At 28.7% G+C, this 12,571-nt stretch overlaps 1 protein-coding gene across 1 annotated transcript in view; it reads left to right on the plus strand.

Moving 5' to 3' along the window:
* The first annotated feature begins 205 nt into the window (after positions 1-205).
* The window catches only part of LOC107454867 (endothelin-converting enzyme 2), a 47,166-nt gene continuing 34,800 nt past the window's right edge, over positions 206-12,571 (plus strand). Inside the window, exon 1 of the mRNA XM_016072199.3 lies at positions 206-1,309. Coding sequence (XP_015927685.2) covers positions 560-1,309 — 750 coding nt within the window. The 5' untranslated portion in view covers positions 206-559. The remainder of the gene's footprint in view (positions 1,310-12,571) is intronic.

Below are 12,571 nucleotides of genomic sequence, written 5' to 3' on the forward strand. Positions count from 1 at the left end.
TTTAAAAAATTTGATTGAATTGCAATAAAAACAAATAAATACGTACTGTTACGAGTTAACAATTTCCAAGATAAAGACAAATCAATCAAACCTAATTAATTAAAATAAATTATTGAAAATAAATCCTACATTAAAAAATTTTCAGTAAAAACTAATCGCCAAAAAAGCGATAAGTATAGCTGGTCTATCAATTTTTGGAGTGAATGTCAGGCAACCCTCAACCACGCAGTCATTCGGGTGAAGCTTCAACTGGCTTTTACATCCCATTTCCTTAGTGAGAGAAAAAAAGTTCTACGGAATCGAAGCGACCTGTTGCATGTGGATAGCGTGACGCTGAATTTACGACGCCGCGAAATAAAACCTCTCCGAATGTGAAAGCGTCACATTTTGCTACAATTTCACTCAATATGGATTTCACCAAATCATTTGCGATATTACCTGTGTAACTTCACATTTATTAACCCGATTTCACCATAAAAGGATTTTACTCGCAATTATTTCCGCCAGTGCTGTCCTTGACGATTATCGTCTGTGATCGAACGTTTTTTTCTTGTTGAAAATGCATAACAGTAAAGGGGGTGGCGACGAAGAGAAAACAGAACCCAAAGAAAACGACAAGTGGATGGAAAACAACGACCATGAAAAGGACTCGGAGATGGCCCCCAAATCTTCGAGACTCGACGAGTTAAGGGGTCGAGCCAAACAATTTGCTTCGAATAAGCACCATGTTATTGTTCTTCTGTTGTGTATATTCTTATTCATATTATTTCTAATTGTGATAATTTTAGCTGTCCAATTGGGCACTTATAAGTGTCCAGTGAGTAATGAGTGTCGGACTCCCGAGTGCCTGCGTACCGCTTCCGCCGTGGTCGCCAGGTCAGAACCTAGTTTTGACCCGTGTGACGATTTTTGGTCTTTCAGCTGCCATGGCTGGGTCACGAAGACCCCTTTGCCAAAAAATAAGGGTACTTATTCTATTACTGATCAGTTGAAGGAAAAAGTTTACAGCCGCATTCGACACCTCATTGATTTAGTGCCTTATGACTCCGACCCAACAAGTGCCCAATTCAAGGTAAAAACATTCTATGCCTCCTGTAGGGATTTAAAAGAAATCGAAGTGTGGGTACCTGAGAAGATTAAGCAGACGATTCATGATATTGGGGGTTGGGCGCTCATTAAGGATTCGCCAGGGGGTCACTGGAAGCGGAATGATGTGTTGAAAAAATTGCAAGTGGTGTATGGTGTGTCTGCATTTTTTAAAGTTCTGGTTGAAGCTGATGATACAGACCCTACAAGGAATATTATTAAGGTAAGTCTATTTGATTATTTCATTTTCACTTAACCTGAAAGCTTACATTTTTAAAACGTTTTGATAAAACTTTTACTCACAATTCATTTATTTAAGTAAATTGTTTTTTTTTTAATATTTTTTAAGTATCTTATAAAGTAAGACTACTATTCAATAATTGTGAGATTTGTATAATGAATGAATCCTTAAGTAATCTGCTTTTGCAGGTCGATTATTTAATCGGTTTTTCGTTAATTCAAATAATCATGAAAAAATGAGAAGGGAATTAACATTTTAATCATTCGCTTTTAATTAATAAGCTGAATTAACAAGAATCGCTTGTTTAAATAAATGTGTTTGAACATTTTCTATGCTTAGGCATTAAGAAAATGTTATAGGAAAAATTCTTAGCTATTCAATATCAAAAAAGTTATTTAGTTGCCTTATCAAAACGTTTCATTCATAATTCATTTATTTAAGTTAATTGTTTTTTAATCATATCTAATAAAATTAACTATTCAATACTTGTGAGATTTGTATTATGAATCTTTAAGTTATCAATGAGTCAAATTCTATTTTTTACCTTTCTTTTAATTTCACTTAGCAAATACAACCATGATTATTTGAATTCCAATTAAATAATCTACCGTTCAGGCCGATTGTTTAATCGGTATAACATTAATTTAAATAATCATGAAGAGATAATAATTTAAATAATCATGAAGAGATTTAATAATCATGTTAAGGCAAATAACATTTTATTGTGCATTTTTTTAAAAAAAATAATAACTTAATTCATGAAAATCGCTTGTTTAAATAAATGTATATATTTTTAATAACTTTCTATGCTTAAACATTATGACAATGTTATAGGAAAAACTCTTAGCTATTCAATATCAAGTATGTTATTTAGCTGCCTTATCATGTGGTGATAATCTGTGTATAATGTGTTATTTAAAATATTTTTTATCAAACAATTTTTGAGTTTTGATAACAAAGCTCATAATTTACCACTTCTTATGGTAAAATGAAAAGGACACTTGCGTTTCTATAGTGAACACTTGAATTAATATTTGTATAAATAGTCTATTTTATAATTTTCTACTCATTCATATAGGTCTTGAATTTTAATGATTAAATTTAAAAAATTTTATATGATAATATAAATTTTTTTTTATACATTTGATATGGATCTCGACATATAACTAATTTATTCTTTAATCTAATAATTGCAAAAAGATGAAATCATGATCACGTGCAATTATTTATTGATGGCCACAATTTTAGTTGTAAAATCTAACTAGAAGTACTTATTTTGAATTAAGTTATTTCGGCGGATTTAAGATTTTTATCTCCTGCATTATAAAAGGTCAAATAAGGGAAAAATTTCATGCTGAAGAAATTGATTAATATTTAATAATATTTAAATAGCTGTCAACCAGTGCGGCCGTTGAGAAAATTTTTTCGTAGTGGTAGCAACATTATAACGTTTTGAAGCATTAAATCTTCAATTTAAATTTTAAAAAAAAAATCACCCTACCACGACAAATTAATTGTAAAAAAATATGTACATATGATCTATTTGTTAAAAAGTTATGAATGAGAAAAAGACCATCCTTCGCCGCAGGCGCCTAGCTACATCGAAAATACCTAACTAGGAAAGATAGTAATAAAGATGCATATGTTAAACCAAATTTGAAAAGCCTATCTTTGGCAATTTTTGAATGTGGTAGACACTACGCGCAGGCCGCATTTACTTCCCAGACTGGCTAGACTCTATGGCTAGTACCCGTCGAGCTGAAGGGTGTGCTCCAGTTTTTCACAATGACAGTTCAGCGCACAGCATCATAACGACTCTACAGTTTTACATGGGTAGCGAAATGACAATTTAACTTTGCTTAATTTGTTTAATTATGTGAGCATTTAAAAACATCAATGCAAGACTACCGCTACACAGAAGTGGGTTAATAATTTGTTTTGAAATAAAACTTCAAAATATGTGCCTTAGATACTTTCCGCGTGAATTCAGTTTTAAAACAATCTTCTTTTTATTTTTCACAAAATTTTTGTTCGCCAAGTTAAATGTTCCAAATTCGTCATGTGCAATGTATCGTGCCGATTAGATAAGCACACCAAATGTAATTGTTGTCTGTTTGGACAATCGAGATAGGATAAAGATAAGTTACCCTCTTATCAGACATAAGTAGCTTTTCTTAAAAACTTATTGATGAAAGGAAAATTAAAGTGATCTTTAAACTTAGAAATAAATTCATGGGTGAATAATATTAAACAATTTGACACTTGCTGATGCGTGACACATTTTACTTGTCTTGTTTAATTTAATAAATCTGCAGCCTTTTTTTAAAAAAAAATAATTATAACAATGCAAATTTGTATTTAGTTGAAATACTTAAACAAGTTTTCGTGCGTGAATGCAATCGCTGCCTTATGTCAAAAATTGACAAATATTCTAATTATTATTCTAATCGTAATATACGTAAACCACTTTTCCTTAATGGTTTCTAAAAATTTCAAAATTTTGTGTCTGCCGCCTTTGTTTTTCCCCAATCATCTAAAGAAATAACTTTAAAAAAATTATAAATGCTTAATTTTTTTTAAAAATTATTACTTTAATTGCAAGGTGTTTATTTTTTAATACTTCATGATTTTTCTTTCTAACAAGCAAAATTTCTTCGCAAGTTTCTTTGACTAATAACTTTTTGAAGTGAAAATAGTACCTAATCTGAGAAACTTTAATTTACCCTTAAATCACTCGTGCTCCAATTTTTTTTTAGTTTCATTTTTATATGGCTTTTCAGTAAAATACTGTTAATACTGTGTGATTCTTTTTAATAAATATTGTATATAATAAATTACTCGATAACCACCTTGGTTGCCCTTACGTTAAAAACAAATGACATGGCTCCTGAGTTTTTATTTAGGTTTCTTCTTGTGTATAAGAAGGACGTAAAAATAAAAATGGTTAGAAAAATTCCAAAAAAATCATATAAATATAAATAAAAATATTCATTAAAAAAACGTTAAAACTTATTGAACGGAATAGTAGAATAAAAAGTATATAACTTATTGAAAAGGAAATAATCTTATTTGATAACGATAAAGATCATTATCATAAACGATGAATAACAAATGTAATAACATCACAAGTATTTCATTTCATAACAGTCGTTGAACAGTCGACCCAATTTTTTTGGGTTTACGACTACTAATGTTCCGTAGCTTGTAATTTTGAACCCAATCCTGAGGATAAGGAAACTTCTGAATCAAGCATTGGAAGAAATTTGCCTTCGTAGAGGGCTTTTTGATGCGACTAACCCGTATTTGCGTTATATGGAGAGGAAAACCACGAAAACCTCCCACTGTTAGTCACTCTAATGTTATCCATGATCCGTCTACCGCTGAGGATATTTTACGTCAGTACTGTTGTCGGAATTCGTATCGATGCGGAATTCGTATCGACGACCAGCCATCGCTGGGATTCGAACCCGATTCACCTCATTGGAAGGCGAACACTCTATTCCTTGAGCAATCACGGCTGCATCGCAAATATTATGTAATATGGTAATATCCATACATGGCAGTACTTTTACTTTCGTTACTTGTACCGCCGGTACAAGTAAAAAGTACGTACTTTTACTTGTATTTCGTTACTTTTTAAATTTAGTACTTTTACTTGTACTTTCGTTACTTTTTTAGGGAAAAAGTAAAAGTATTTGTAACGGAAATATCGAATGAAATCGTTACTTTTTTCTAAAACTCGGTAAGCTTTCTTAAAAAAAAAAAAAAAAAAAAAAAAAAACTGTGAATGCAATATATATGCATTCACAGCTAACTTCGTGTTTAAATACCTTCTGTTTCAACTTATACTACACATTCAATTATTTTTTACTAGCTCAAAGATCACAAAGCTATCTGTTTGCTTTGTTTATGTTTGTGTTTTTAAAACGCGTTTCTAAAGAGTAAAACAATTTTAAATCAATGGTAATTTAATTAAATAAAAATAATAAACTAAAAATTAAAGTCAATAGATAAAATTTCTTTTTCGTGCAAATCCATAAAAATTTTGATATTGAAATTATATTTGATTTTAAAATTATATTAGGACGATTAGATTATAAAATTATATTGTAATATTCTTCCGAATTTAAAAATAAATTAATATCCATAACTTTCGAAATTAAAAATAATTAAATAAATAACAACAATTTTGCAAAAACATTAAAGGACATAAGAATATTATTCAATAAAATTTTAGGTTACTTTGAATTTTCGATTTTCTAAAAATGTACTTTTAAATCGTTACTTTTTTTGTTTAGTACTTGTACTTTTTACTCGTTACTTTTTAAAATAAGAACTTTTTACTCGTTACTTTTTTTAAAAATACTTGTACTTTTACTCGTTACTTTTTAAAAGTAACGTTGCCATATATGGTAATATCACATTGATATGGTAATATATATAATATAGATGTCAGTAATTATCGTATAAAATAATATCAAGACCATTATCAACTCGGTTAAACATCGAATACGATTATGTCGCCAGTATTTGATAACAATAATTATGAAGTACGATATTATTGTCAGTTAATAAATTTTGTTTTGTAACGCAAATATTTTCCAATTTCAAAATAATATGAATTAGTTAATTTTGGAAAATTATCACGATAAATCAATATTTTATGACAATTATGTAAGGACTTTAAAGTTTCAATAACACGGAGCACCAATAGATATTTTTTTCCCTCCCTTAAAATGGTATTTCTTAACAGAACACAATTTTATTTTTACTTTTCAATGTTGAATATTGACGAAAAGAAAAAAAGTAATCAAACTAAATTAATCTGAAAAAAATATCACAAAATAATATTTCCTGCTATATATTGCAGTATTAAAACTCTCTTATCACCCAGCAGCGATGCTTTAATAAGAGTAATATAAGTTATTAAATATCATAAATAAATCTTTAAAATAAGTTATTTAAACTTTAAAATAAATATTTACCTTAAAATAAGCTTTAAAATAAGTTATTTATCTTTGATAAATATCTGGCGAATCTAACCAATGTATAAAAAAATAACGATATTTTCAGATAATATATTACTGTATTAAATTTCTAATATTACCCATCAGTGATACTTTTTTTAATCGTTAAAATATTTTAAGTTATTTAACCCTTTCGGGCCGACTTTCACAAATTTTTGCCAGCATAAAACCGTATCAATCAGGGTAAAAAGATAAAACTGGTAATCAAAGTAATTCTTTAGCAGTTTATTTGTGGGCGGAGTTATAATTATTTGATTTATTTAATTCACCATTACTTTGTTCAAAGTAAAACTATTTAGTTATACTTTGAATTAAAATTGATTATATATATGATTAAACTAACAATAATTAAAGTAAAAGCAAAGTAAGTCTGTCAAATTAGTAACGACTCCATTTAAGTCAGCGGTTCTTAACCTATGGGTCGCGACCCAAAATTGGGTCGCGAAGCATATTTCTTGGGTCGCGCTAAGTCGAACCAAAAAAGTTAGTAATACACCAAATAATAAGTAATACCAACACCTCCTAGAAGAAGTCAAAATTAGGCTTACTCAGCCTAATTTTGACTTTTTTTTGGGTCGCGACATGAACATATTTCTCAAATTTGGGTCGCGGCTTAAAAAGGTTAAGAACCACTGATTTAAGTTACCGTTTTTTATTTAATTACAACTTGATTCTGATTTTGCACGAATGCTTTTCTGAATCCTCAAGGGGTTAAAGTATCAGGCGAAATTATTATTTTTTTGACAGAAAATCTCGAGGCCGATATCGCAAGGCACTAATAAATTCTTTTTCCTCACCTCCAGCGGTAATGTAACTGAAAACAGTATTTTATTTCTTTTCTTTTTAAGTGTGCTTTCATTGTTCGCTATCTTAATAGAATGAATAATGATTCTTTACTGATCTAGCTGCGATTGTTAGTTTATTTTTCCTCATTTCGATGAAGATAAATTTCTTCAATGCTATCTGTATCGATCAAATTTATGCAACACACAAATAAATAGTATCAAAATTTTTTTCTTTAAATATCAAATTACAGCGGTAATCAATTTATAAATCTGAGTCAGATTATGAAATTGGCGCGTGGAAAAAACAACAGGTGTTAATCGTTAAGAGTGATACTCAAGGTCATTTAATGGATCTGTGACGTCATTTGTTGGTGGTTTGATTGATCAGCCAAATTCCACTGAAATTAATACAGGAAGAAGACTCATTTAGTTGCCAAATATACATCAGCTGGAAACGTTTCCTGATTTTTCAAGCTCGTGTTATAGATAATTGCTCGTGTTATAGTTATTGCTCACTAAAACAATTAATTGGATTGTAAAGTTTTCTTTATTGTTTTCATATGTTAACGATTACTGAGCAATTGTGTTTGATTTATCTTATTTAAATGTTCCTTTTCTTTTATGGTTTGAACTTAATTACTATATTTTATGCGTGACAAGTGCTACCAGCAATAAACATATATTTTAGTTAATAAAAAAATTATGTCAATATTTTCTTATTATATATATGAAATTCACAAATTTTTACATGACTCTGATTGTACTTTCCTCATAAAAGAATATAATATAGAAAAAAGAATATAATAATTAAGAATAAATAATTAAGTTAAAAAAGAATATATGTTAGAATATAACATGTACTTTCATAAATTCATGTAAACCATTACACTTATTTTTTCCAGATTAACGTATTTAGTAACAAATTCGCAATTTTTGTATTTTTAATATTAAATTAAAAGCTAATAGAAATAAGTTAGTAAAATAGGTTAAAAAAAACTTTTTATTAAAGTATTGTTACCACTTTTTTTGAGGTCAGTTCGAGTCTTGGTATGATCAAATAACTGTTTCTGGGCACGTGTGATCCTTGAAAAAATTTAAAGCGTGATAGCGTAATTTTTTAATATTGTGTTTGTTATCGTTCAATGTTTTTATTATTGTGTATGCAATCAACACTATATAATTAACTGCAGATAATATTTATCTAATTGCAAGAACTCTGGTTTTGAATGTATGGCCCATTTGTGTCAAGCGTACTTTTAAAAAAGACGGTTACTTTATTGCAAAAAAAAGAAAAAAGTGGTAGCACGAGTGGTTCATTCCTAGGATTAACTTTTTTTAGAAATAAAGGAGCTCCATCTACCTTAATATATTAATACTATAAGGGTTTATAATTAGATCTGACGTAAAAGTACATTAATTTCTTTGAATTACATTAATTTCTTTGAGTTATAGTGGTGGATACAGGAAAGAACTATCGGCTTGGTATAAACCAGGGCTGTCCAACTGCAAAGAGCCCACGGGCCAGAATTCCGGTCACAGATCACCTGGCGGGCCGCAGTTTGAAAAAGTTGAACAATAACCTCTTACCTCTCTAACCTAACCTCTTAGCTAACCCCTTACAATAACAATTAATAATTGAACTATTAATTATAAAACAATGGAACAGAAGGATTATAAACCAATTTGCTTACATTTTAATGGGAAAACTGAGGGCGATCAGCCTGAATAAGAAGTTGGCGGGCCGCACAATATGTGCTGGCGGGCCAGATGCGGCCCACGGGCCGCCAGTTGGACAGCCCTGGTATAAACCAATATGGATATAAGCCCATATGTTCTACCAATTTTTTTCCGATAGTAGTTTTTCATATGTAGACCTCTTTTTATAAACTTAATTTTATAAACAATTCTTTTAATTTTAATATTATTACTACAGCTGGTTCAATATGTTAAAAACTACAAGGAAATTTTGCAAATATTTGACTATTTTTGCTTGCTTTTTGGAAGGTGTAGCATGATATAAGTTCTGTGAATCGGTGAATTATATAAGCCTACGAATTATTCAGAAATAGTGGAGGATAAAAATCTAGTAAATTAAATTTATTAAACCAAGAATCACAATTGATAAACTTTAAAAAATATATTTCGTGTCCGGAGCAAGTTGGCATCTCTGCATACGAAGCAACATATGTGAATCGCTAGATTTTACATATTTTAATTACACTAAAGTAATTTTTTCTTCTTCTTTCTTTATCTAAGAGTTTTATAACTTCCACTTTTTTTTCTTCTGTGGATAAAATTTTTCCTTTTCACATTTTTAACAACTCAGTATGAAGCATACTTTTAAGAAAGGATAAGCATACCTGCCAACTTTTACGCATTTGGCGTAAAATTTTATTTCTATACTTAGAGTGGTAGTAAAATGCATGCTTTCTATATATTCCTTGCATTTATAAACTTAATTTATAATCTTTTTGACCACCACTATTTTTAAAAAAATTAAGAATTTATATAAATATGTAATACTGTCGTGAAGCTCTTTCAAAATACAGCGTATTGTTTCTGCCAAAAATTGTAATTTAAATTCCATTTTACTACCACTAGCATACCTGCCAACTTTTGATCCCTTCCATTACGATTTTTCCCAGTGGTAGTAAAATGGAATTAAAATTTCAATTGTAAGCAAAAAAATACGCTGTGTTTGAAGAAACATCAACTGACAACCATGATAGTAACGCATATTAATATATAAGCTTAATTTTTGTAAGAATAGTGGTGATCAAAATCATTTAAAAATTAAATTTATGAAAGAAAAAATAGTATATATTTACTACCACTTTAAATATGAAAATAAAATCTCCGTTTAAATACGGGAGAGTTGGCAGGTATGCACTAGGGAAAATCATCCTGGAAAAGATTAAAAGTTGGCAGGTATGGATAAGGGGCGAAAATGAGCTTTTCTTATATGAGACTTCAGTAAGCTGATATTCGAAATCTCACGAAATTCTTTCCTTATCTTTTGCTAACGAGACAAAGGGCGGTGGTGTTGTCCAGTTGGGTGGCATTTCCCTTTCTCTGACGGTTACACCTGTTGTGAATAACTTTGAAAAATGGTCCAACTTTATGCACTCAAACATATTCATCAGCAATGACAAAATCAGGAATGCCACAGGCGACTATTTTTGTAAAAAGTGGTAGAAACTCAATTAACTTTTATTTATTTATCTCTTTAATTATAGATTCGCATCTATGAGTTATATTTCATATGCGAAAATTTTTTGAATTCACTTACTATGGTAAACTAAAATGTACTATAAAAAGTTTTTAATATCTATTTATTTTCTTAAGATATTGAATTTTGTTTCTTTGCATTTTTCGTTGCCGTAACAACTTTGCTGAATAGATTTTATACAATTATTATTATGAAATGCTGTTTTATTTATTTCACTAATTTTTTTTATTATTATTAACCTGGTAATATTTAATGCTTCAAAAAATGTTATCCTAGTTTAATCATAAAAAATGAGGGAAAAAAAGTTGCTGGTAAAAAGAGAACATCCTAATACATTTATAACATTGCTTAAAAAAGCTAATTCCATTTCGTTTGCTAAATTCTGTATCTCCTTAAATGTGGGCTTGTTGTAAGTAATGTTCGCCTTAAGAAACTTTCCCAAGACTTTTCGGTTAAACCACTTAAAAAACCCGGGGGAGTTTTCGAGATAGGTTTTTTTTCTTCTAAATGTACTGTACTAAGCCAAAAAAATTTACTTCAAAAATTAAGTAATTGTAAATTATTATCATTTAAACAAAGAGTTCCTAACAACTGAAGATGAATGAATTTAACAATTTAGCTTTAAGTATTACATAATTTAGTTAAATCCAATCACAAAATCAATACAATTTTTCTTGGTCAATAATGATAACTAAGAGGAAAAATGAACACAGAAAATTCATACCTTTTAGGTATGATTCTTTTTCAAATTTATAATGATATTTATTTGTGGTAAAAGTCTTTTCTTGTCTTTTCATTAAGGGGCCTTGGGGCACTGTTAGTTTTAGTTAAATCCACTAACAACAGAAAGGCTTCTGTGTGTTTGCAGGCAGTGTGTCCCCTGATGAAGAACTTCTGCAAACACACATTCATATATTTTATTTTTAAATATTTTTAATTATTAAGAATTTATGTCTTATTTATAATTTAGTTAAATTAACTTTATATATGAATTGAAATGAGTTCAATTTGTTGAATTAATTTAATAATTTAGCTTTAAGTATTACATAATTTAGTTTATTTAACTTTATATATGATTTGAAATGCATTCAATTTGTTTCAAAAGTATACTAATGCACCCTTAAATAAGATGGAAAAGTAAAGTATCTGTTCTTATGAAGAATACATTGTTGTTTGAGGCTTATAGAACCCTACGAATATTTTTTTAATTTATGTAAAATTATTATTATATATTTAATAATCAAATTTTCGTTACAATTACTTAACTTTTGATGTAATATAAATTTTTCGAATATCTTGTCAGAATGCAGTGATTAAAACTATGTTTAAAATCAATTTATGGAAAACTAGCAGTTTTTCAGAAATAATATTATTTGTGTAACTTGGAAAAATTTTGTATTTTCTTATGCAAACTTCACAATAAAATTTATAAATTAGATTTTATTGTAGAACAAATAAATTGCTTTTATTTTAATAATATACACCGGAAACTAATTAGTATTCATAATTAGTATTAATAATTTTTATGATTGTATTGAATTTTTAGAAGTGAGTTATCTGAAATGTATAGTTAAAAGCTGAAATTGAGTTTCAAAATTTTTATTCATATTTAAAAAAAAAAGTTTGGAAAATGAAGTTTTTGGTGGAAAAAAAACATTGAAAATTTGATTTGACTCATAAATAAACGATACTGATGTTATCCGTGTCAACATGTAAAGTTTAATTCACTGTGAACAGTCCTGTTTCGTTTTCTTCTTTTGCAACAAATTGTCTTATTATAACAGCTTATTTATAATCGCATTTAATATATCAACTATAATATAACATATTAATCCACTGTAATTTAATCCAAAGTTAATAGCTTTTTCTAACTTTATAAATCTAAAGCGGTAGCTTAAAAGTTAAATATACATTTGATACTTATTTTTTAATTTTTTTAAAAAATATTTGGGGACTTAGCGTGTCAGCAATCGTATCAGTGACATGCATTACACATGAATACACATAAAAGTGAAATATTGAACTGCCAATGTTAAAATATATAGATTGCAATTAAATAGCTAAGTTAATTGTTTTGCGTTTTGCCGACGACTTTTAATTCTGAAGAAACTTAGTAGTTTTTTTTTTCAAGTTAACGAGTAACGATTTCATTTTTATCTCTTTTTTTTTTTTTCTATACACATTGAAATTATGTTAATGCCTC

This window comes from Parasteatoda tepidariorum, chromosome 10 (assembly GCF_043381705.1).
Source record: "Parasteatoda tepidariorum isolate YZ-2023 chromosome 10, CAS_Ptep_4.0, whole genome shotgun sequence".
NCBI classification, from domain to species: domain Eukaryota; kingdom Metazoa; phylum Arthropoda; class Arachnida; order Araneae; family Theridiidae; genus Parasteatoda; species Parasteatoda tepidariorum.